A 25197-nucleotide genomic window follows, 5' to 3' on the forward strand; every position below is an offset into this window, starting at 1 on the left:
CTGCAAAGATCTTTGGACATCCTGAGGTTGTGAAAGGGGCTATAGAAATGCACGGTCTTTCTTTGTCTAGGTGATTATTTATCTGATGAGTAAGGTTGGGACAGCTGCAGCCTGAGATCTCGATACTTGGGTGTGAGATTATTTTAATAACAACTTGAGTTGTTTAAACTGATTGTAACCCAAGATCTCTCTGTGAGATTGAGCAGGTCATGCAGAATTGAGATTTTAACAGTTTGATAAGTCACATTGGCTTTCTTCATTTTATCTGTTTCAGGAGAAGATGGGCTTGTGACCAACTGCAAACCAAAATCACTGAATTAGATCGGTCCGTTTCAATGCTGTAAAATTCATTCGGCCCAACTGTTCTATACCAGCTTTTATCCTTCAACTGAGCCTCTACCTGCCTTCAGTAGAGGGGAAGGGGGGTGTGAGAGATCAAATTTGGCAAGATGTAGTAAACCAAGAGTAGAGACAAGGCAAGAAAGAAAAGATTAATATGGGAAATGATAGGCAGGTGACAGGAAGGGACAGAGGGTACAAATCTAAGAGTAAATTGGCAGATAAGTTAGACGCTCAATAATAAAAGGACAAAACTAAAGGCTCTGTATCTAATGCACGTAGCATTTGAAACACAATAGATGAACTGTTAGCACAAATAGAAATTAGTAGTTACGATCTGATAGCCATGGCAGAGACATGTCTACAGGATGACATAGATTGGGCCCTAAATATTGAAGGGTACATGACATTTAGGAAGGACAGGAAGTTAGGAAAAGGTGGAGGGGTGGCTCTGTTAATTAATGATGGTATTAGCACCTTAGAGAGGGTTGACCTAGGTTCAGAAAACCTGGATGTAGAAGCGGTTTGGGTGAGATGAGAAATGACAAAGGCAAGAAGCCGCTTGTGGGAGTGGTGTACTGGCCCCCTAATTGTAACTATACAGTAGGATGGAGTGTAAAAGAAGGGATAATGGGAGCTTGTCAGAAAGGTACAGCAACAATCGTGGGGGATTTTAATCTACATATAGACTGGAAAAATCAAATGGGCAAAAGTAGTGTAGATGAGTTCATAGAATGTTTTTGGGCTAGAACAGCATGTTCTGGAGCCAACCAGAGAGTAAGCTGTATTAAACTTGGTACTGAGTAACGCGACAGGATTAATTGATTACCTCCTAGTGAAGGCACCCCTAGGTAGCAGCGATCATAATATGAGTGAATTTTACATTCATTTTGATGGAGAAACAAGTGCATCCAAGACTAGTATTTTAAACTTAAACAAGGGGCAATTATGAGGCCATGAAAGCAGAGGTAGCTAAAGTGAACTGGCAACTGAGGTTAAGGGATAGGTCAATAGAAGTTCAGTGGCAGACATTAAAAAGTAATATTTCAGAATAGATACATTCCAATGAGAAAGAAAAATTCCAAGGGGAGGACCCACCATCCGTGGTTAACTAAAAAAGTTAAAGACGGTATCAGACTTAAGGAAAAAGCATATAATTACGCAATGACAGGTGGCAGGTCAGAAGATTGGAAACAATGTAAAGAACAGCAAAGAATGACAAAAAGGTTAATAAGGAGGGAAAATTAGAGTACAGCTAGTTAATAATATAAAGACAGAAAGTAAGAGTTTCTATAGATATCTAAATAAGAAAAGAGTTAACAAGCTGAGCAAAAGCGCATCTGGGGAGTTGATATTGGCAAGTAGGGAGATGATAGATGAATTAAACAGGTATTTTGCTTAGGCTTTCACTGTAGAAGACACAAGTAACATCCCGGAAATAGCTGTAAATCAGGAAGTGGAAGAGAGGGAGGAACTTAGGAAAATTACAATCACCGGGCAAGTGGTATTGAGCAAATTGTTGGGGCTGTGGGGCTGACAAATCCCCAGATCGGATGGACTTCACCCTAAGGTCCTGAAAGAAGCGGCTAGTGAGATAGTTGATGCGTTGGTTTTAATTTTCCAAAATTCCCCAGATTTGGGGAAGGTCCCATTAGATTAGAAAATAGCAAATATAACTCCTTTATTCAAAAAAGGAGGGAGACAGAAAGCAGCAAACTACAGGCCAATTAGGTTAATATCTGTCATAGGGAAAATGTCAGAAGCTATTATTAAAGATGGTATGGCAGGGCACTTAGAAAAATTCAAGGCAATCAGACAATAGTTTTGTGACAGGGAAAATCATGTTTAACCAATTTATTGGAATTCTTTGAAGGAGTCACATGTGCTGTGGATAAAGCAGAACTGGAGGATGTACAGTTCTTAGATTTCCAGAAGGCATTTGATAAGGTGCCACATCAAAGGTTATTGTGGAAAATAAAAGCTCATGGTGTAGAGGGTAACATATTGAGGTGTTTGAAGATTGGCCAGCTAACAGGAAGCAGAGAGTTGGCATAAATGGGTCTTTTTCTGGCTGGCAGGATGTGATGAGTGATGTCCACAAGGATCAGTGCTGGGACCTCAACTTTTTACAATTTACGTAAATGACTTGAAGGGACCAAAGGAATGATTGCTAAATTTGCTGACAGCACAAATATAGGTAGGAAAGTAAATTGTGAAGAGGACATAGGAGGCTGTAAAGGGATATAGGTAGGTTAAGTGAATGGGCAAAGATCTAGTAAATGGAGTATAATGTGGGAAAATGTGAAATTGTCCATTTTGGCAGGAAGAATAAATAAGAAGCTTATTATCTAAATGGTGAGAGATTGCAGAGCTCTGAGATTCAGAGAGATCTGGTTGTCCTAGTGCATGAATCGCAAAAGGTTAGTACGCAGGTACAGCAGGTAATTAGGAAAGCTAATAGAATGTTATCATTTATTGTGAGGGAATTGAATATGAAAGGAGGTTATGCTTCAGTTATTCAGGGCACTGGTGAGACCACATCTGGAGTACTGTGTTCTTATTTAAGGAAGGATGCGAATTTGTTAGAAGCAGTTCAGAGAAGGTTTAGTGGACTAATGCTAGGAATGGTCTTATGAGGAAAGGTTGGGCAGGTTAGGCTTGTATCTGCTGGAGTTTAGAAGAGTAAGAGGCAACTTGATTGAAACCTTTAAGATCCTTAGGGATCTTGACAGGGTGGATGAAGAGAGGATGTTTCCTCTTGTGGGAGAATCTAGAACTAGGGGCCTCTGTTTTAAAAATAAGGGGTCGCTCATTTAAGACAGAGATGAGGAGAAATTTGTTCTCTGAGAGGGTTGTGAGTCTTTGGAACTCTCTTCAAAAGGCGGTGGAAGCAGAGTCTTTGAATATTTTTAAGGCAGAATTAGATAGATTCTTGATTAACAAGGGGGTGAAAGGTTATCTGGGATAGGCAGGAATGTGGGGTTGAGGTTACATTCAGATCAGCTATGATCTTATTGAATGGGGGAGCAGGCTCGAGGGGCTGAGTGGCCTACTCCTGCTCCTAATTCATATGTTCGTATGTTCATCTATCCATTATTTTATTTTTATATCTATTGTATATCTCTATATAAAAAACCTTTCATTTCTTTCTCCCTCATGCATGTACCTAGCTTCCCCTAAAATACACCAATGTTCACCTTAGCTACTCCTTGTAGTAGCGAATTCCAAACACTAACCACCCTCTGGGTACAGACGTTTTCTGGAATTTATTAGTGATTATCGTTTTCTACATCTACCCTATTGAACCTCTTCCTAATTCTAAAGACCTCTAACCAGGTTGTCCCTCTTCAAGGGGGAAAAGAGACCCAGCCTGTTCTGATCTATTCAGAAGTGTAGAATATCACTTTTATAATTCTTTCCTGGGGTGTGGACATCACTATCAAGGCTGGAATTCGTTGCCTGTCTTTGAAATGTGTGGCTTGCTAGGCCATTTCAGAGGGAAGCTAAGAGCCAACCACATTGCTGTAGGTCTGGGGTCACATATAGGCCAGACCAGAAAAAGATGGCAGATTTCCTTCCCTAAAGGACCTTAGTGAACCAGATTGGTTTTTATGACAATCGATGGTCACCATGACCATCTGAGACTAGCTTTCAATTCCTAAATTTTATTAATTCATTGAATTTAAATTCCATCAGCTGCCGTGGTGAGGTTTGAACCCATGTCCCCAAGGTATTAGCCTGGGCCTCTGCTCTGCTCGTCCAATGACATTACCACCCTGCCACTGTCTTCCTTTGGGGACGTCTAATTGGGTTTGTTTGGTTTAGGTGGTGGGGTGGGGGGAAGGTGGTGAGGTGGAGGTTAAGCTACAGACCACATTATTCATAAGGCATCTGTACTGTTTAACCCAGGTCAGTTCAAACGGCAACACATACCTAGACAATCGCCTGCTGAAAACCAAGGCAAGTGATGAGTGGATCTCATTTGATGTGACGCAAACAGTGAAAGAATGGCTACTGAATAAAGGTAAGAGGAACACAAGTTAAATCCAATTTCCAAATGGAGAGGAAAGGAAGACTTGTATTGATATTGTGACCTCTGCACGTCCCGAAAGACTTGACAGCCAGTGAAATACTTTTCAATGAAGATTGGATTAGTCGCTATTATTATTTAGGACGCGTGGTAGCCAGTTTGTGCGTAGATTACCTGCTGCGTTGCCTAGACTCCTAAATGGTTAGCTGCTCCCAGGCATGTGTTCTAGGTAGAACCCTTCTTGCCATTGACGTCTAATGCCTGCTTTTTCCTGAAACATTACGACTTTTGTAAAGAGTGCTTTTGTAACTGGGTTTTAGTCATAGTGTCATAGAGGTCTACAACACAGAAAAAGGCCCTTCGGCCCATCGAGTCTGCACCGGCCAAACAAGTACCTAACTATTCTAATCCCATTTTCCAGGACTAGGCCCATAGCCTCGTATGCCATGGCATCGCGTGCACATCCAACTATTTCTTAAATATCATGAGGGTTTCTGCCTCTACCACCCTTTCAGGCAGTGAGTTCCAGATTCCCACCACCCTCTGGGTGAAAATATTCTTCCTCACATCCCCTCTAAACCTCCTGCCCCTTATCTTAAATCTATGCCCCCTGGTTATTTATCCCTCCACCAAGGGGAAAAGTTCCTTCCTGTCTACCCTATCTATGCCCCTTATAATTTTATACACTTCAATCTCCTCTGCTCCAGGGAAAATAACCCCAGTCTATCCAATCTCTCCTCATAACTAAAACTCTCCAGCCCAGGCAACATCCTGGTAAATCTCCTCTGCACTCGCTCCAGTGCAATCACATCCTTCCTATAATGCAGATTCCAGAACTGCACACAATACTCTAGCTGTGGCCTAACCAATGTTTTATACAGTTCCAGCATAACCTCCCTGCTCTTATATTCTATGCCTCAGCTAATAAAGGCAAGCATCCCACATGCCTTCCTAACCACTTTATCTACCTGTCCCGCTACCTTAAGAGACTGGTGGACATGCACACCGAGGTCCCTCTGATCCTCGGTATTTCCCAGGGTCCTACCATTTCATCATGTATTCTAGTGCCTTGTTTGTCCTGCCCAAGTGCATCACTTCACACTTATCCAGATTAAATTCCATTTGCCACTGATCAGCTCATCTGACCAGCCCATCTATATCCTCCTGTAATCTAAGGCTATCCTCCTCACTACTTACCACCCCACCAATTTTCGTGTCATCTGCAAATTTACTGACAAACGCTCCTACGTTCAAGTCTAAATTGTTTATATATACCACAAACAGCAAGGGACCCAACACCGATCCCTGTGGAACCCCACTGGACACAGGCATCCAGTCACAAAAACACCCCTCGACCATCACCCTCTGCTTCCTGCCACTCAGCCAATTCTGGATCCAATTTGCCAAATTGCCTTGGATCCCATGGGCTCTTACCTTCATTATCAGTCTCCCATGTGGGACCTTATCAAAACCCTTGCTGAAGTCCAAGTTGACGACATCAACTGCATTGCCCTCATCTACACACCTGGTCACCTCTTCGAAAAATTCAATCAAATTGGTCGGACATGACCTCCCCTTAACAAAACCATGCTGACTGTCCTTGATTAATCCCTGCCTCTCCAAGTGTAGATTAATTCTGTCCCTCTATTAGTTTCCCACCACTGAGGTTAGACTGACTGGCCTGGGTCCCCTGGTCTATCCCTTCCTCCCTTCTTGAATAATGGTACCGTATTGGCTGTCCTCCAGTCTTCTGGCACCTCTCCTGTGGCCAGAGAGGTATTGAAAATTATTGCCAGTGCCCCCTGCCATCTCCTCCCTTGCCTCACTCAATAGCCTGAGAGACATTTCATCTGGGCCTGGGGATTTATCTACTATTAAGCCTGCCGGACCACCTAGAACCTCCTCTCTTTCTATGCTAATTCCTTTAATTATATCACAGTTCTTCTGCCTACCCATGTCGTCCCTCTCACTTGTGAACATTGACACAAAGTATTTATTTAGAACCCTAACTACGTCTTCCGGCTCCACACACAAATCACCACTATGGTCCTTAATGGGCCTTACTCTTTCCCTAGTTATCCTCTTACTCTTAATGTACTTGTAAAATAACCTTGAATTTTCCTTTATTTTACCTGCCAATGTTTTCTCATGCCCCCTTTTTGCTCTCCTAATTTCCTTTTTAAGTTTTCCCCCTACGCATTCTATACTCCTCTAGGGCTTCCGCTGTTTTGAGCCCTTGGTATCTGCCATAAGCCTCCCTTTTTCTCTTTACCCAATCCTGTATATCCCTCGACATCCAGGGTTCCCTGGATTTTTTGGTCCCACCCTTTATCTTTACTAGAATATGTTGGCCCTGTACTCTCCCTATTTCCTTCTTGAATGAGTCCCACTGCTCTGACACAGATTTATCTTAAAGTAGCTGCTCCCAGTCCACTCTGGTCAAATCATACATGATCTTATTAAAATCGGCCTTCCCCCAATTTATAACTCTGATTTCTGGCCCATCCTTGTCCTTTCCCATAACAATCTTGAATCTGATGGAGTTATGATCACTTTCTGCAAAATGCTCCCCCACTGATACCTCTACCACTTGCCTGGCTTCATTTCCTAAAATTAAGTCCAGGACCGCCCCCTCTCTCTTGTGGGATCTTCTACATACTGGCTTAAAAATCTCTCCTGGATATGCTTTAAGAATTCCACTCCCTCTAAACCTATCACACTATGACCAACCCAGTTAATGTTGGGGAAGTTGAAATCCCCCACTATTACTACCCTATTATTTTTACACTTCTCTGAAATTTGCCTACATATCTGCTTTTCTATTTCTCTCTAACTGTTTGGGGGCCTGTAGAACACTCCCAGCAATGTGATTGCTCCTTTTTTGTTTTTCAGTTCTACCCATGTGGCTTCATTTGAGGAGCCTTCTAAAATGTCATCCCTCCTTACTGCTGTAATTGATTCCTTGATCAATATTGCGATACCCCCTCCTTCCCTGTCTCGCCTGAAGACCCTATATCCTGGAATATTGAGCTGCCAATCCTGTCCCTCTTTCAACCATGTCTCTGTGACAGCAATGACATTATACTTCCATGTGTTAATTTATGCTCTTAACTCATCTGCCTTTTTCGTCAGGCTCCTTGCATTAAAATAAATACCATTCAACCTTGCCAAACTCCCTTGTGCCTTAACTGGCCTACAATTTCTATGCCTTCCAGACTCACTTGCTCTCCCTCCTAATTTTAGCTGTGCATCTCCCCCTGCTGAGCCTCCTGACAGGTTAGTTTAAACCCTCCCCAACAGTACTAGCAAACCTCCCCGCAATGTTGGTCCCATTCCGGTTCAGTCCAGAAAGGTTCATTGGCCGTGTAGATCCAGTATGAAATGTGGTTGGAGAGTTTCAGATCAGCTTCTGGTGCACCACAGCTAAAGGTCACCTACAAATTGACAATAATCTAGTACCTTGCCCAGACTTCAAAGAGGCCAGTGTAGAAAATTTCAAAATTCAGCCTGGAGTTAGGTGTTCAGTGTTCCTCTCATATTAGGGAATCAGCATAAATTATTGGGACAGTGTAGAGGGAGCTTTACTCTGTATCTAATCCCGTGCTGTACCTGTCCTGGGAGTGTTTGATGGGGACAGTGTAGAGGGAGCTTTACTCTGTATCTAACCCCATGCTGTACCTGCCCTGGGAGTGTTTGATGGGGACAGTGTAGAGGGAGTTTTACTCAGTATCTAACCCCGTGCTGTATCTGTCCTGGGAGTGTTTGATGGGGACAGTGTAGAGAGAGCTTTACTCTGTATCTAATCCCATGCTGTACCTGTCCAGGGAGTGTTTGATGGCCAGTGTAGAGGGAGCTTTACTCTGTATCTAACCCCGTGCTGTACCTGTCCTGGGAGTGTTTGATGGAGTTGTGGGGCCTGAACTGAAATTGCTTCCATTAATAACACTCCAGTGTAGAGGGAGCTTTACCCTATGGTAATCAACGACATGAGATGGCCATATAAAGGCCATTTCACTGATCTAGTAATCCAGTTCAAATCAGATTGAGGATTTGAACAGAATTTTATATAATTTAGAAATGAAGCATTGGTAACAAGGTGACGATGAAGCTGTTGGATTGTTGTTTAATAAAAACAGCTGGTTTGGTAATTTCCATTGGGGAAGGCCCCCAGCTCTGCCTACCCGGTTGAGCTTACATATAACACCAGTCCCGCACCACCGTGATTCATTCTTGACTGCCCTCTGAACCGTCCTAGAATACTATTCAGTTGTACTGAAAACCACAACTGCTGTGGTTCATGGACACAGCCCACCATCTCCCACCATCTTCCCCTCCCGGCAATTTAAGGAAAGTGACTGAGTTTTAAAATAAAAAATATGGATGGTCAGGTTTGGGCTCAAACTCTTGGTGAGGAATTCTGGGCACTGCATTTTAGAAGGGATGTAAAGGCATTTGATAGGGTGCAGAAAAGACTTACGAGAATGGCTGTAGCGATGAGATACTTCAATTACGTGGATAGCTTGGAGAAGTTGGGACTGTTCTACTTGGAGAAGAGAAGGTTGAGAGGCCATTTGATTGAGGCTTTCAAAATCATGCAGGGCCTGGGCAGAGTAGATAGAGAGAAACAGTTCTCATTGGATGGCTCAAAATACCAGAGGACATTGATTTAAAGCGTATGGTAAAAAAAACAACAAAGGAGAAACGAGGATAATCACTTTTACGCAGTGAGTGGTTAGGGTCCAGAATAGACTGCTGGGGTGTGTGGTGGAGGCTGATAGAACCTTGGCTTTCTCAAGGAAATTGGGGGGAAAAAATGGTGGCGCTACAAGGAAAAGGTGGGGGGAGTGGGAGAAGCCAAATTGCTCTTGCAGAGAGCAGACACAGACATGATAGATCAAATGGCCTCCTTCTGTGCTGTAACCATTCTATAGTTCTAATAACCTTAATAGCATGAAGATTGCTGTCAATTGCTGAAAAAAGAGACATGCTGTTAAAGTTTTTCATCTTGTACTCATCAGGACAGATGTAATACCAAATTTAGGGTATCAACAACATAATTCACTGGGCATTGTGCGTTGTTTTTTTTGAATTGAACTAAAGTGTGGGGGACAATAGTTCCTTGGTGCATTCACCATGGCAACGCCTCGACCAATCTGAGACGACTTGCCGACCAGTCCACACCATGCAGTATAAATTGTTGTTCCTTTTGAAATTTGCAGCACCGTTTAGGGTCATAAAACTTCACAAGGGAGTGTAAACCGATCAAGTTTGACACGGAGCCACGTAAAGCAGTATTAAGGCTGGTTACCAAAGGCTCAGTCAAAGTGATTTAAGGAGTGCCATAAAGGATGAGAGAGACATATAGAGAGGCAAAGAGATTTAGGGATGGAATTGCAGAGCTTACAGATTTAGACAGTTAAAGGCACGACCACCAATGGTAAGAGGGAAGAAAATTGGGGATGTACAAAAAGCCAGAATTGGAGACTCGAAGGGTTGTTGGGCTGGTTACAGGGAGAGCTGGGGAGAGGCCATGGAGGGGTTAGACACTATGTTCATGTAATGATCCATATGTTCTATATCAACTTCACAATAAGAGCAGCTGAGGCCCCTGTGGGAGTCAGGCATCTCTCAATCCTATGTGCACTCCCCAAATTCTGTGCCTGGGCCTCTCTTTTTATATTCCGTGGCCTGTGTGGATAAATATTGCTAATTAATTATACAGTTTCACCCCTGGAGCTTAGTTTTAGTTCCCACAGAATTTTAGAGTCCCTATCATTGAGCTAAAGTTTCCATCTGTTGTGAGTGCAGCCTCAGGCTTTGCGGTTTCCATTGGAGTCATCAGAAGCTGAGATTCTTTCCGACCTTACTGTGAGCCTGCTTTAACTTTAAATATCCCGAACCTGCAAATCAACCAATGATGTGTTTCTTTTGTACGTTCAGGAATTTACATGCATCAGTTCTGAAAGATGCACAGGAACAGATTATTAGATCAGACTTGATTCTCACTCCAATGGAGTAGCGAGAGAGTGCTGCACTGTCAGATGTGTCACTTTTCAGGCGAAACGTTAATTTGAGGCCATGCCTGCCCCCTCAAGTGGACATAAAGATCCTGTGAGCACTATTTCGAAGAAAAGCAGGAGATTTTCCTCGGTCAATATTTAGCCTTCAGCCAACATCACTAAAAACTGATCATCTGACCACTATCTCATTGTGGGAGCTTTCTGTGTGCAAATTGGCTACCACATTTCCTACGTTACAGCAGTGACCACAATTCAAAGTACTCCATTGGCGGCAAAGAGTTTTGCAACACCCTGAGGTCATGAACTGCACTATAGAAATGCAAGTTCTTTTCTTTATTCACTGGTACATCAGGAGTTATCACTGGAGTTTGATAGAGGTCACCATGCCTCCATTGAGAGCAGTACTGGGCCTTCTCTGACAACCACCAATGTTTCATAAGCTTCTGGTCAATGGTGATCTCCAGGATGTTGATGGTGGGGCATTCAGCAATGATAATCCCATTGAATGTCAAGGGGAGATGGTTAGAACCTCTCTTGTTTGAGATGGTCATTGTCTGGCACCTGTGTGGCCCAAATATTACTCTCACTTATCAGTCCAGGCCTGATTGTTGTCCAGGCCTTGCTGCATGGGAGTGCAGACTGCTTCAGCATCTGAGGAGTTGTGATTGGAACTGAACAGTGTGTGGTAGCCCGGAATTGTAGTGGATCTGGTTGCAAGAAGCCCAGATCGGTTTTGTAGGCACGCTGCGTCTCAATAATTTTCACTAAGTATACTTTGTGCTTCAAAATAAAACCGATTTGTTCAACAAACTTGACTCGAGCTCTATACAGCGAACAATACTCACCACCCTCACACTCTGTTCCCTTGCAGTGACTGACCAGCAGTTGAAAATCAGTGTCCACTGCCCTTGTGAGAACTCTGACTCGAAACGGAGCCTTCAACTAAAATTCTACGGTAATAAGACCACCCTGTCTGTAATGCGGCTTTGTCACAGATAATATGGATAATTTTATTTTTCTTATAATCTTTTGCTCTGTCCCTCAAACGGTGGATAGTGACCAGCTATTGAACTTCATTCATTAAACCGGGGGTGAGGACAATTTTTAGCTCAATGTGGAGGATTCCTATCGTTCTGTATCTAAAATCCCATTCCCCCAACCTCTTGATTAGATTCTAGTCTGTAACTCAATCCCAGTATCTGTTATTCTATATGTAAACCACCCGAACCCCACCATTAGATTCCAGCATGTAACTCACTCCCGGGTACCTGCTAATCTATATATAAACCACCCGAACCCCTCGATGAGATTTCAGTCAGTAACTCACTCCTGTGTATCTGTTATTCTGTATGTACACCACCTGAACCTCTTGATTAGATTCCAGTCTGTAACTCACTCCCGGGTATCTGTTATTCTATATATAAACCACCCGAACCCCTCGATGAGATTTCAGTCTGTAACTCACTCCCGTGTATCTGTTGTTCTATATATAAACCACCTGAACCCCTCAATTAGATGCCAGTCTGTAACTCACTCTTGGATATCTGTTATTCTATATATAAACCTCCCCTGAACCCCTCGATTAGATTCCACTTTGTAACTCACTCCCGGATATCTGTTATTCTATATATAAACCCCCCCCGAATGCCTCGATTAGATGCCAGTCTGTAACTCACTCCCGGATATCTGTTATTCTATATAGGTAGTAAGAATTTTCAAAGAGTATTTAATTTTTAATTTGGGACTTGCTGCAGTTGCAACTTTTGGTACAGGTCACTATGTATTTAAAGTTAACTGTTGGTGTATTAATGGACTTGGGGGTTGCTGTGGATGGGGGTGGTGGGACATGACTGCAGGACAGTTGCAGGATGGAAGGAAATCCTGGAAGGGAAACGGGGGTATCTGTTGAACTGCCTGGATGCGAATGGGAATGGCACAAGGTGTGGGGTCTCTCGGACAGCTCCATCACCTCTTTCACCTTCTTCTGTTTGAAACACAGAACCGCCGCGGGGGGATATGCATACCGTGGCAAAGCGGAATCGGAAGATCGCCCACATTCTCATCATGTCTAACCCATCAACCAGGGCTGAGACGCACAGTCGAAGAAAACGGGACCTCAACACAGAGTACTGCTTCTCGTAGGTGTCCCTTTAACCTTCCTGCGGCGGGGTCTCACTGAGTTAATTCACTATGTGATAATGCATTCAAACCAGGTGGACGACCACTAGCCCAGCCCCTAGTCTGTGCTGAATAGGGAGAGGAACAGGCCATTTAACCCCTCAAACCTGTTCTGCAAGTGAGTTGGATCCATGGCTGATCTGTATCGCTATCCTTGGCTTAAAAATCCCTTGACACCGTTACTCCTCCTCTTGCTTCAGGTACCATACCCTAAGGGGGCATTGGCAACCATGGACATCCATTGGATTGGTCCATCATTCTGCTTGGCAAAGTACCACAGTGGTTTGCCGTTGCCTTCTGCAGTATGGCTGACCTGGAAACACTCCTGTTCTTAACACCAATGACCAGGCTTATTGGAAGGATTTCCAGGCTGATAATCAACCTGTTTGGCAATGTTATGAACACACCTTCCATGGCCATCAAGTCCTCGAGTGGAACTTGAACCAGGAGCTTCTGGCCCAGAGATAGGGACGCCACCCACTGTGCCACAAGACCTCCCTTTGACACCCTTACCCGACAAATATAAATCGATCAATCCTGCTTTTGAAATTCAATTGAACACTTCCACCCAACCTTCCCCATGTAGCCTCCGCAGCCTTCTGGGAGAGAAGGGGGTCCCAGGTTCCGGAATTAGCTGATCTCAGCCACTCTGAGGACTACAGTTGGCATCTGTGCCGAAGAGGGGCAAATCAGCCGGGCCACTATCCAGAGATGTCAGCTGGCAAGTACAACAACAACTTGCGCTTGCATAGCATCTTTCATGCAGTAAAGCACACCAAGCTGCTTCACAAGGGCCATATCGGACTATGTTTGACACCAAGTAGCATGTAGAGAAATTAGCGCAGGTGACCAAAGTCTTGAAGGAAGGAGAAGAGGGGTCAAGGGAGGATGTGGTTTAGGGAGGGCATGTCAGGGCTTGGGGTCCAGGCAGCTGAAGGCAGTGGCAGAGCAATGATAAGTGGGGTTGTGCAAGAGACCAGACTTGCAGGAGTGGCTTACAGCGATAGAGAGGGGCAAGCCGAGGGTTTTGCTTCAGGACAGGACTGAACAGCCTAACACTCTGAGGCCCACAGGTGAGCAGTGCTCACGTAGATGAGATATTTAGATGAGTGTTTTGCTAAAACACTGCATTTTACCCACCATAACAGGCCCAGTGAGGAGAAGAACTGCTGTGTGCGCCCCATGTACATTGATTTTCGAAAGGATCTCAACTGGAAGTGGATCCATGAGCCCAAAGGCTACTATGCGAACTTCTGCATGGGACCCTGTCCATACATATGGAGCTCAGATACCCAGTACAGCACTGTAAGTATTGGGAGAATCACATAATCTCAGACCCTGCCAAACTCTGATCTTCCCACACAGTATCCAGCAACTCAATCCATCAATTTTGTTGTGACTCGAGTGTTATTAATGGCAGCAATTTCAGTTCAAGCACCACAATGCCACCAAACACTCCCAGAAAAGGTACAGCACGGGGTTAGATACAGAGTAAAGCTCCCTCTACACTGTCCCCATCAAACACTCCCAGGACAGGTACAGCACGGGGTTAGATACAGAGTAAAGGTCATTCTACACTGTCCCCATCAAACACTCCCAGGACAGGTACAGCACAGGGTTTAGATACAGAGTAAAGCTCCTTCTACACTGTCCCCATCAAACACTCCCAGGACAGGTACAGCACGGGGTTAGATACAGAGTAAAGCTCCCTCTACACTGTCCCCATCAAACACTCCCAGGACAGGTACAGCACGGGGTTAGATACAGAGTAAAGCTCCTTCTACATTGTCCACATCAAACACTCCCAGGACAGGTACAGCACGGGGTTAGATACAGAGTAAAGCTCCCTCTACACTGTCCCCATCAAACACTCCCAGGACAGGTACAGCACGGGGTTAGATACAGAGTAAAGCTCCCTCTACACTGTCCCCATCAAACACTCCCAGGCCAGGTACAGCACGGGGTTAGATACAGAGTAAAGCTCCCTCTACACTGTCCCCATCAAACACTCCCAGGACAGGTACAGCACGGGGTTAGATACAGAGTAAAGCTCCTTCTACATTGTCCACATCAAACACTCCCAGGACAGGTACAGCACGGGGTTAGATACAGAGTAAAGCTCCCTCTACACTGTCCCCATCAAACACTCCCAGGACAGGTACAGCACGGGGTTAGATACAGAGTAAAGCTCCCTCTACACTGTCCCCATCAAACACTCCCAGGACAGGTACAGCACGGGGTTAGATACAGAGTAAAGCTCCTTCTACATTGTCCACATCAAACACTCCCAGGACAGGTACAGCACGGGGTTAGATACAGAGTAAAGCTCCCTCTACACTGTCCCCATCAAACACTCCCAGGACAGGTACAGCACGGGGTTAGATACAGAGTAAAGCTCCCTCTACACTGTCCCCATCAAACACTCCCAGGACAGGTACAGCATGGGGTTAGATACAGAGTAAAGCTCCCTCTACACTGTCCCCTTCAAACACTCCCAGGACAGGTACAGCACGGGGTTAGATACAGAGTAAAGCTCCTTCTACATTGTCCCCATCAAACACTCCCAGGACAGGTACAGCACGGGGTTAGATACAGAGTAAAGCTCCCCCTACACTGTCTCCATCAAACACTCTCAGGACAGGTACAGCACGGGGTTAGATACAGAGTAAAGCTCCCCCTACACTGTCTCCATCAAACACTCTCAGGACAGGTACAGCACGGGGTTAGATACAGAGTAAAGCTCCCTCTACACTGTCTCCATCAAACACTCTCAGGACAGGTACAGCACGGGGTTAGATACAGAGTAAAGCTCCCCCTACACTGTCCCCATCAAACACTCCCAGGACAGGTACAGCACGGGGTTAGATACAGAGTAAAGCTCCTTCTACCCTGTCCCCATCAAACACTCCCAGGACAGGTACAGCACGGGGTTAGATACAGAGTAAAGCTCCTTCTACACTGTCCCCATCAAACACTCCCAGGACAGGTACAGCACGGGGTTAGATACAGAGTAAAGCTCCTTCTACACTGTCCCCATCAAACACTCCCAGGACAGGTACAGCACGGGGTTAGATACAGAGTAAAGCTCCCCCTACACTGTCCCCATCAAACACTCCCAGGACAGGTACAGCACGGGGTTAGATACAGAGTAAAGCTCCCTCTACACCGTCCCCATCAAACACTCCCAGGACAGGTACAGCACGGGGTTAGATACAGAGTAAAGCTTCCTCTACACCGTCCCCATCAAACACTCCCAGGACAGGTACAGCACGGGGTTAGATACAGAGTAAAGCTCCCTCTACACTGTCCCCATCAAACACTCCCAGGACAGGTACAGCACGGGGTTAGATACAGAGTAAAGCTCCTTCTACACTGTCCCCATCAAACACTCCCAGGACAGGTACAGCACGGGGTTAGATACAGAGTAAAGCTCCCCCTACACTGTCCCCATCAAACACTCCCAGGACAGGTACAGCACGGGGTTAGATACAGAGTAAAGCTCCTTCTACATTGTCCACATCAAACACTCCCAGGGCAGGTACAGCACGGGGTTAGATACAGAGTAAAGCTCCCCCTACACTGTCCCCATCAAACACTCCCAGGACAGGTACAGCACGGGGTTAGATACAGAGTAAAGCTCCCTCTACACTGTCCCCATCAAACACTCCCAGGACAGGTACAGCACGGGGTTAGATACAGAGTAAAGCTCCCTCTACACTGTCCCCATCAAACACTCCCAGGACAGGTACAGCACGGGGTTAGATACAGAGTAAATCTCCCTCTACATTGTCCCCATCAAACACTCCCAGGACAGGTACAGCACAGGGTTAGATACAGAGTAAAGCTCCCTCTACACTGTCCCCTTCAAACACTCCCAGGACAGGTACAGCATGGGGTTAGATACAGAGTAAAGCTCCCTCTACACTGTCCCCATCAAACACTCCCAGGACAGGTACAGCACGGGTTAGATACAGAGTAAAGTTCCCTCTACACTGTCCCCATCAAACACTCTGGGGACAGGTACAGCACAGGGTTTAGGTACAGAGTAAAGCTCCCTCTACACTGTCCCCATCAAACACTCCCAGGGCAGGTACGGCATGGGGTTAGATACAGAGTAAAGCTCCCTCTACACTGTCCCCATCAAACACTCTGGGGACAGGTACAGCACAGGGTTTAGGTACAGAGTAAAGCTCCCTCTACACTGTCCCCATCAAACACTCCCAGGGCAGTTACTGCATGGGATCGATGCAGAGTAAAGCTCCCTCTACACTGCCCCGTCAAACACTCCTAGGGCAGGTACAGCATAGGATTGATCTCAAGTGAAGCTTTAACTGCGTCCAGGAGATCTTACTGACTCTGATCTATTCCACTGTTTTCCAGAAAATGAACAACTACCTAAATGTAACCCAATTCTGCCATCCTGCAACTTATAACTATAGCACTGTGACTGATCCTCTCTAACCTATTAAGTTGAAATTATTAGTCTAGATCAACACAATCTTGTCCCATCGTTATTTTATAAGTCTCATTGAAATTGTCCGAGTCTGTGCTTTTCACAATTAAACGTACAGACTCAGCTTTGGGCCTAACTAAGGTATTTTAAATTTGGGAATTAATTTTGAGGCCCTCTGCCCTTTCCAAAGCCTCAGTGTCTCCCATCAGATTGGCAAGGTGACTGAAACGGAACAGAGTACTTAACTGAGGCCCAACTAAGGCTTTTGGCGAGCAGTGTTTGACATCATCACCCAGAGACAAAAGGCTGTGAAATAGCCTGTATGAACAGGCCTGAGCTATCCGCCTTAGGAAGGGCGGTGCATTCATCCTGAAACTCCTTTTAACGTGTCGATAAAATAATAGAGTTGGATTTGAGCTGGCAAGTGGGTATGGGGCATGCAGCTGGGTGTTAAAGAGAAGTTGTGCGGTGAATGGAATTTCCCCATTAATTAATCTCCGATCTATTGGTGCTCTGCACATCCGAAATTATATAGCTCAGGGAGCTTGAGCTGCTGAATAATTCGATGAGAAAGATTTGAGTTGGAAACCCCTTTTTTTTTTGACCAGACTTTCCCCGAGGGAGAGAACAGTGTTTGGTTCAGTGCAGACACGGAGAGAACACTGGGAGCGATACTGCTGTTTGAGATTGCAGTGGGCATGTACGCTGGTACAGAGCCACGGATACATACTAGTAGAGACACATGTACACACTGGCACAGAGATGCATATGCACTCTTGTGTTGTGTTAACAGAAACACTCCACCAAGCTTACGACCTGAGTTGCATGAATCTAAAGTGCCTGTACCTTATATAGCAGAAAGCAGAATGTTGGGAATTGAAACTGAGAGCAAAATATTAGCAATAGCCCAAGCGACATTTGAAAAAGATGACAGTAGATTTTTGCTTTCAACTCTGACAAGCCCCTGTCCGTTTTTGATGTTGGAATGTCTAAATTTAGCAAGTGTCCGGACTCTCTAATGCATCAATACCAGGTGCTCTCTGGACTGGAATCTCAGGGGATTTCCTCTGCCTTAACTATTGTGTTTAATTTTCCCCAATGTACCCTCTCTGAATCGAGGGACTTCTCTACCAATTTGCTGGGGTTTTCCAGCTCGCCTGGAGCTGGAGCTTTTCCCATTGTTGCCAGGGAGCTGACTTGCTGGTGCTTTACATAGAAACAAGAAGAGGCCATTCAGCCAGTCAAGTCTATTACTCTGTTCGTTTAAATGATTGCTCATTTGTACCTTTGTTCTGCTTACTTGTCTTACCTGGCAAAAATTAGCCCTGAAAGTTTCAATCATTTTCCAGCACTTTGGAAGGAGAGAGTTCCAGATTTCCACTACCCTTTGTACAAAGAAGCACTTCTTGATTTCACCCCTGAACCGCCTAACTCTAATTTTAAGATTATGCCCAACTCCCAGGGCAAGTACAGCATGGGGTTAGATACAGAGTAAATCTCCTCTACACTGTCCCCATCAAACACTCCCAGGACAGGTACAGCACGGGGTTAGATACAGAGTAAAGCTCCCTCTACACTGACCCATCAAACGCTCCCAGGGCAGGTACAGCACGGGGTTAGATACAGAGTAAAGCTCCCTCTACACTGTCCCCATCAAACACTCCCAGGGCAGGTACAGCACGGGGTTAGATACAGAGTAAAGCTCCCTCTACACCGACCCATCAAACGCTCCCAGGGCAGGTACAGCACGGGGTTAGATACAGAGCAAAGCTCCCTCTACACTGTCCCCATCAAACACTCCCAGGGCAGGTACAGCACGGAGTTAGATACTGATTATCTGTAGTGCTGAGGGCCAGGGATTGGACTGAGACTGACCAAATTAACTTCACACCCACGCTGTTAAAGCCAACAGAGGCCATTCATCCCATCTCTCTGGGTTGGATAATGATGCAGGGGTGAAAGGTGAAGGTGTAGTGCAAAGGTCTGGTCCCCACTCCCCATACATTGCATTAAAATGAGGTTTATCTTTAGAAATTTGGAAATTTGTAGATCTCTCAATGAGAGATTTTTGATAAGGTGAAGAAAGGCGTGTGTGCGCAGGTGTGTGCGCATGCGTGTGTAGCGTTACACAGAAACTGCCCATTTGGCAGTCCCAATCATTGGCTGTCTCCACTTCCACCCTCGTTGGCAGCAAGTACCAGGTCATTACACCCACTCTAACAAACCTTGTCATAATTTGAAAGACCTCTCTTGGACCCCCTTCTCTAGGGCAGAGTGTCCCAGCCTGCTCGATCTTTCCTGATAGGGATAACCTCTCAGTTCTGGTATAATCCTTGTAAGTCCTCTTTTACACTTTCTCCAGTGTACACCCTTTTTGTCAAATGGAGACTGTAACTGTGCAGCACTTTATGGCTTACCAAGGTTCCGTATGAGTTTGAAGCGTTTTAAATCTTGAAGTAGTGGCATGTTCGAGGCCACCAGCCTTGCCAATGTTTGACCACATGCGTGCGTGTAAAACCTAATGAGATTGCCACCTCTCTCTCCTTCCCTTGCAGGTCTTGGCTCTGTACAACTTGCACAACCCTGGAGGGTCTGCATCCCCTTGCTGTGTCCCTCAGGTCCTGGAGCCCCTTCCTATCCTCTACTATGTAGGCCGGCAACCCAAAGTGGAGCAACTCTCCAACATGATTGTCAAGTCGTGCAAGTGCAGCTGAAGAAACTGAGGGAGAGGGCCCGGTGTCATCAAAATCCAGAGCCAAACTCGAACCATCTCCATAAGCCTGAGGGTGGATTATATCTGCACGGACAAGTTCAGCACACGATTATTGTGCGAAAATAGAGGTTCTGTGTTTGTTTTTTTTTTGTTCAGCGACTGAGAACTTTGTCCCACTAATTTCTGCCAGAGCTACTGGACAGTCTGACTCATGTCTTTAGCCTCCAGATTTCCAGCAGGGGCACAATTCTAAGTTGGAGATTGATTTTTTTTTTAGTGTTTTTATATTTTTAAATGACAGATGATCCTATAATTTATAAATCTAGGGCTTTTTTTGAACTGGGTTGTTCTAGAGCCTGCTTCACGTAGCCCCATTAATTCGTCGCATTGCACACAAAAGGCCCTGTCCCCTAGGCTTTGAAAGCCTGTTGACTCGTGGACCAACATTCTCTTGAAGTCTGCAACACTTTTAACAGTAGGAGTGCCCTGTGTCTCTGTGATGCTGCACGTGAAAATGATTATGCCCCCTAAACCAGTTCAAAACGCCTGGACAGCTGGTTAAGGGGCAGCAAGTCATTGAGATGGATGAACTTGTCTGATGCTCAACAGGGGCAGCCTTTGAGGAATGAGTTGCTACAGGACTGGGCCTTGGGCCTTAGGCCTTAGCCTGGCAGGACAACAGGTTCAAAGGGCAAAAATAACAAAGAAGAAAGAAATGGTTACACAGTCATGGACTAAATACGTCAAAAATCAGCTCGAAAAGGATAATGAAACTATTTCAAAACAAGCCAAAGGTGGGATGACATCAAGATGACGAGCCCTTGAGAACAAGGGCCTAATAAACAGGGATGGGTTTTGGGAATGGTAGGGCTGAAAGTCGAGCTCCTTGTTAACACCGTCCAGTCCGTCCTGAGTATTTCATTGAGTTTCTGTGTTTTAGGCTGCAAACAGGATAAAGGCCACAATCTGGCATGTTGAGATCCGAAATGTGCCACCATCCATTCCCACCGAACTAGAAAGTGCCTTTCTAAAAAGTAATTGATTCTCAATGTTCTGTGTACCTGTTGTCCTTTTAATATTTCAAGGGGAGGAGGATGGGGAGAAACTGCTCGTCAAGAACGTTCCCACATTACTCTGCTCCTGGATGTTCCGTTAGGATTGAACGCTGAGAAGATTAAGCTCGCGTGTGGACAACTCTCACAACAAATCATCCTCCGTCTGCGCTACTGTTCTGTGCGGTTTCAGGCCCCTTGTGATGTGACAATGCTTAGAATCATCTTAACTAGATTGTTCCAATGTTTGGGCTCCTTCAAGATGCACTGGCTCTGCTGCCCCCATGGAAGTGAATGGCGGTTAATCCCCGCTCGATGGCCAGGGGTGGGCTGAGGTTGTTGGGTGGGGGAGGGAGGTGGGGGTGGGGGGGGAGTGGGGCAGCCGCGAGCAGTCGTGAACCAAAACCTTCCATCTGCCTCATATTGTGCTCGAAATCCCTTTGAACCCGGGATGTTCCAAACTCAGCATTGAACCTAGTTCCGTAGAGCGCCGGGGGGAGCCTTGCCCCACTCAATTCCGTTCCGTTCACTGCCCGTCCCTGTTGTCTCGTGAATTCCTGACTCTCACCCAGAACCACCTGCGGGCGGGGAAGGTTCCGTTGCCCATCTCCACCCCGCAGGGCAGGAGAGATGCGAGAAAGGAACTGGTAACCTCATCATCGTTTCGGCTGGGTAGTCACAGGTTAGGGCAGGGCTTTTCAAAGGACAACCACAAGGGATTCAGACAGACAAGAAAATAACCTTTTAAAAAAAAACAATGTTAATACGGTGATTGGAAGTGTAGACATTGGCTAATGGCTTTGCAGTTGGCATGTTCGGTCTGGATCCATTGGGTTGATGGCATAGGAAGTGTCGAGTTTAATGGTACCTGTGGAGTTTTGGTCCAAGCTCTAGATTCTCCCTATCCACCAGTGACCCTCCCACATGCCCTGCTTATCCCCGTTAATTAAGGATTTAATTGTTTTGACTTTCTTTCCCCCCCACCCCTTGCCCCTGCACTACTCAATCTAATCAAGGGTAGATGTTTGAAATGAATGTGAGAATGTGGTGTTTTTAAACCAGTGGGTAGCCCCAACATTATTTTGCGCTATTTGTGAAACAGGCTTGGTGGCCTACCTTTCCCGGATCCCATTGAGAGGAAGGAAGTTTCAATTCTTACCAGAGTATATAGACAGGACCACCCTGCCTCCCCACCACTGCCCCCCAGCACCTTCCCATTTTCATTCCTCTATCCAACGCTGAAACAGAAGCAGCAGAAGGTAACAGCTGCCAGTGTGATGCCCCGGAGTTAGCTTTGGTAGTGACACCGCAAGGTGGCTATTTGCACTCTGACCATGGCATCGTTTGGCTATTTGCCAACTGGATTTCCCACTTGTGTAACTGGGGAAGAGAAGATAACCCTCAGAGGTCTCGCCCCTCCCTGTCTCTGTAACCTCCTCCAGCCCAACAACCCTCCACAATCTCAGTGACCCTCTGATTCTGGCCCCTCGAGCAACCTTGATTTCCTTCATTCCACCATAGGTGGCCATGCCTTTACCTGCCTACACCCTAAACTCTGGAATTCTCTATTCCCCTCTCTACCCCTCTTTCTTACTTAAAGATGCTTCTTAAAATATACCTCTCTGACTAAGCCTTTGGTCATCTGGCCTAATACCTCCCCATGTAGCTTGGGGTCAAACTTTGTCTGATAATGCTCCTGCGAAGTGCCTTGGTTACTATGTTAAAGGGGCTATATAAATGCACTTTGCTGCTTTTGTGTTGACAGTGACACTAAAGGGCACCAAAATGAATCATATCAAATCCACAGATCAGGGTCTGTTGATCTGTGTCGGATGGGTTTCACAGACTGTGTGACCCGCCCAGGTGACCCTTCCAGTAATTGGAGGAAGTTGTTCCGCAGAAACACCTTTGTTATAAGGCAACATGTCAAATATTTGACTGCAGCCAAATAATTTGAACTCCCGTAATAATGAGGTACCGAGACAAGATTCATAACAGGGGTCAGTCCTGTGGGGCTCAGTGTCTTTGATGAGATTAGTCTCGGTTCACATCACTCTCCCTCGTGAAGCAACTGCAAGAGTTTCTATGATGTTCTCCAGTTACTGAGAACAGTCTCTGTTATTAGCACTTACTGTGTGAATAAAGTGGCAAGTCGCTTGGTAATACAGAATTTGAATCTTGCTGAAAAGAGAGACATGTTGCCGGAGTTTTTCAACTTGCACTCATCAGGACAAATGCAAGAATGCCAAATTTCAGACAATCACAACAATTTATACTGCAGGAGAAAAGGGTGCTGATTGGTTGGCAAGTCAACTCTCTTCTCAGCAATATTTAAGTTCTCATTCATACGCGAGGACCAGTCCTCTGCAAACAAACGGAATACATTAGAGCCTCGCACCTTTTTTGAATTACCTGTGAGCTCGGGGAGGGGGCGCCTATAGCTCCCCATTGTTTTCTCCATGGCCTCAGCCAATCAGAGTTGAAATTTGTTTTGACTGTTTGAAATTTGGCATTCTTGCGTTTGACCCAAGGAGTGCCAGACCAAAAGCTTTGGCGACATGTCTCTCTTTCCAACTTTATTAAAGCGTCAAATGTAAGTCGTGCTTCCTCATTCTCACAGGGTTAGGCTGAAGAGGGCCAAACTGCTTTGTTCTGAAAAACATTCCAAAATTATTTACAGTCAGTAACTCGGGACAGCTGCTAAACTGTGAGCAGCCAACAGTTCACCTGGCAGGGCTGGAGTATGGTTGGACTAGGACTGGGACAGCACTGGACTATTAATGGCCCAGGACTAGGTGTGGGATTGGCCTGGACTTTGGTTGGCCCATGACTGGGATTGAACTGGACCATTAAGGGCCCACAGACTGGACTGGACTGGAATTTGAATGGCCCGTGGACTGGGCCTGGAGTGGACTTTGGTCCATAGACTACGACTAGCCTGTTTAATGGGCTGTGGCTGAGATTGGGGACTGGGACCATGGATGGTTCAGGGCTGTGATTGTTACAGTACCTGCACTAGTACTAAACAGGGACCTAGCACGAAATTTCCTCTGCTACAGGGCAGGAGCTGGTATGTGGAGCAAGGGGGCAAAGTGTCACACTTCAAGGGTATAGCACTGTTGATGCTGTTTATCTTGCCTGCAGCCTGCCCTGTTGGAGAAGGTTGTGCGTGTGTAGATCATTTTAGGGATGTGATTAAACCCTCTTGAATACATGAATTATTGACTTTCTTTCCCCCCCACCCATGCCCCTGCACCACTCAATCTAATCAAGGGTAGATGTTTGAAAAGAATGTGAGAATGTGGTGTTGTTAGCCCTAACATTATTTTGCGCTATTTGTGACAATATGACAAAGAGAACTCGGTCTGAACCTTTGTGTTTTAAACATGAATCTTATTAAAAATAGCTGGCGCCACCTTGGTAACTACCCTGGACAACTTTGAGGAGTAGAGGGTGGGTGCTGTACAGGCCCATCCACTATCCGAACACTATGGGAACCCCAACATCGGTGCTGGAATCACTGAAAACGAAGAGGAATTGTGTAACCACGACAGGAAAGGGAAGGGCTCCGTTCGTCATGGGTCGAAATAAGTTCTGTAGATCGCTTTACATCCTCATTAATGTTTCATGCGCAGTTAGAAACCTATGTCAGCTGTGGCTCTGAAGCTCTTCACAAGGCCCTGAGTTCAAGTCCGGCCATGGGACGTGAGCATTCAAGTCAAGGCTGACATTACAGTGCCACCTTTCAAACTGAGGTCGCATCTGCCTGCTGGGGTAAGTATGAAAGATCCTACTGCACTATTTCAAAGAAGAGCAGGAGAGTTCTCCCCGGTGTCCTGGCCAATATTTATCCCTCAATCACCATCACAAAAACAGATTATTATGATCATTATTACATCGCTGTTTGTGAGAGCTTGCTGTGTGCAAATTGGCTCCTACATTTCCTACATCCCAACAGTGATTACACTTCAAAAGTACTTCATTGGCTGTAAAGTGCTTTGAGAAGTGGGGTGGTCTTAAAAGGCACTATCCAAACATAAGTCTTTTTTCTATTTGACATAACCGTCCACAACAGGAACACTCAATAGACCACAAACTAGATGATCAACGGGCACAGCATGTCAGAGGTAGTGTAGTGTCCTTTATCATTTTAATGCAGGTTCCATGTTTAGCATACTCTATTTGATATGTGACTGCTAGGGCACTTAATGGAAAAACAATGCTTTAGTACAGCCGTAGACTGAACAATGCGTAATGAAGGTCAGCTGAGAAAAAAGAGGCCCCACAAGAGGGTTTCTGATGTGGACCCTCACTAGAATGCGTGGGACAGCAGTATTGTACCTGGTGTGTGTTCTCAACATTATGCCCACTGTTAGTCCGAGGATTCTGAAAGCAATGGAATCATTTTTGAG

The 25197-nt window shown here is 45.5% G+C and overlaps 1 protein-coding gene across 2 annotated transcripts in view; it reads left to right on the forward strand.

Annotated features, from left to right (window-relative positions):
• Positions 1 to 20072, forward strand: part of LOC121272656 (transforming growth factor beta-1 proprotein-like) — a 39050-nt gene extending 18978 nt beyond the window's left edge. Inside the window, exons 3-7 of one of the 2 annotated variants that reach the window (XM_041179357.1) lie at positions 4249 to 4363; positions 11261 to 11344; positions 12389 to 12527; positions 13716 to 13872; positions 19576 to 20072. In XM_041179357.1, the coding sequence (XP_041035291.1) occupies positions 4249 to 4363; positions 11261 to 11344; positions 12389 to 12527; positions 13716 to 13872; positions 19576 to 19734 (654 nt within the window). In that variant the 3' untranslated portion in view covers positions 19735 to 20072. The remainder of the gene's footprint in view (positions 1 to 4248; positions 4364 to 11260; positions 11345 to 12388; positions 12528 to 13715; positions 13873 to 19575) is intronic. The other variant, XM_041179358.1, reaches the window with a different exon arrangement.
• Positions 20073 to 25197: the final 5125 nt, after the last annotated feature.

This window comes from Carcharodon carcharias, chromosome 34 (genome assembly GCF_017639515.1).
Source record: "Carcharodon carcharias isolate sCarCar2 chromosome 34, sCarCar2.pri, whole genome shotgun sequence".
NCBI classification, from domain to species: Eukaryota; Metazoa; Chordata; class Chondrichthyes; order Lamniformes; family Lamnidae; genus Carcharodon; species Carcharodon carcharias.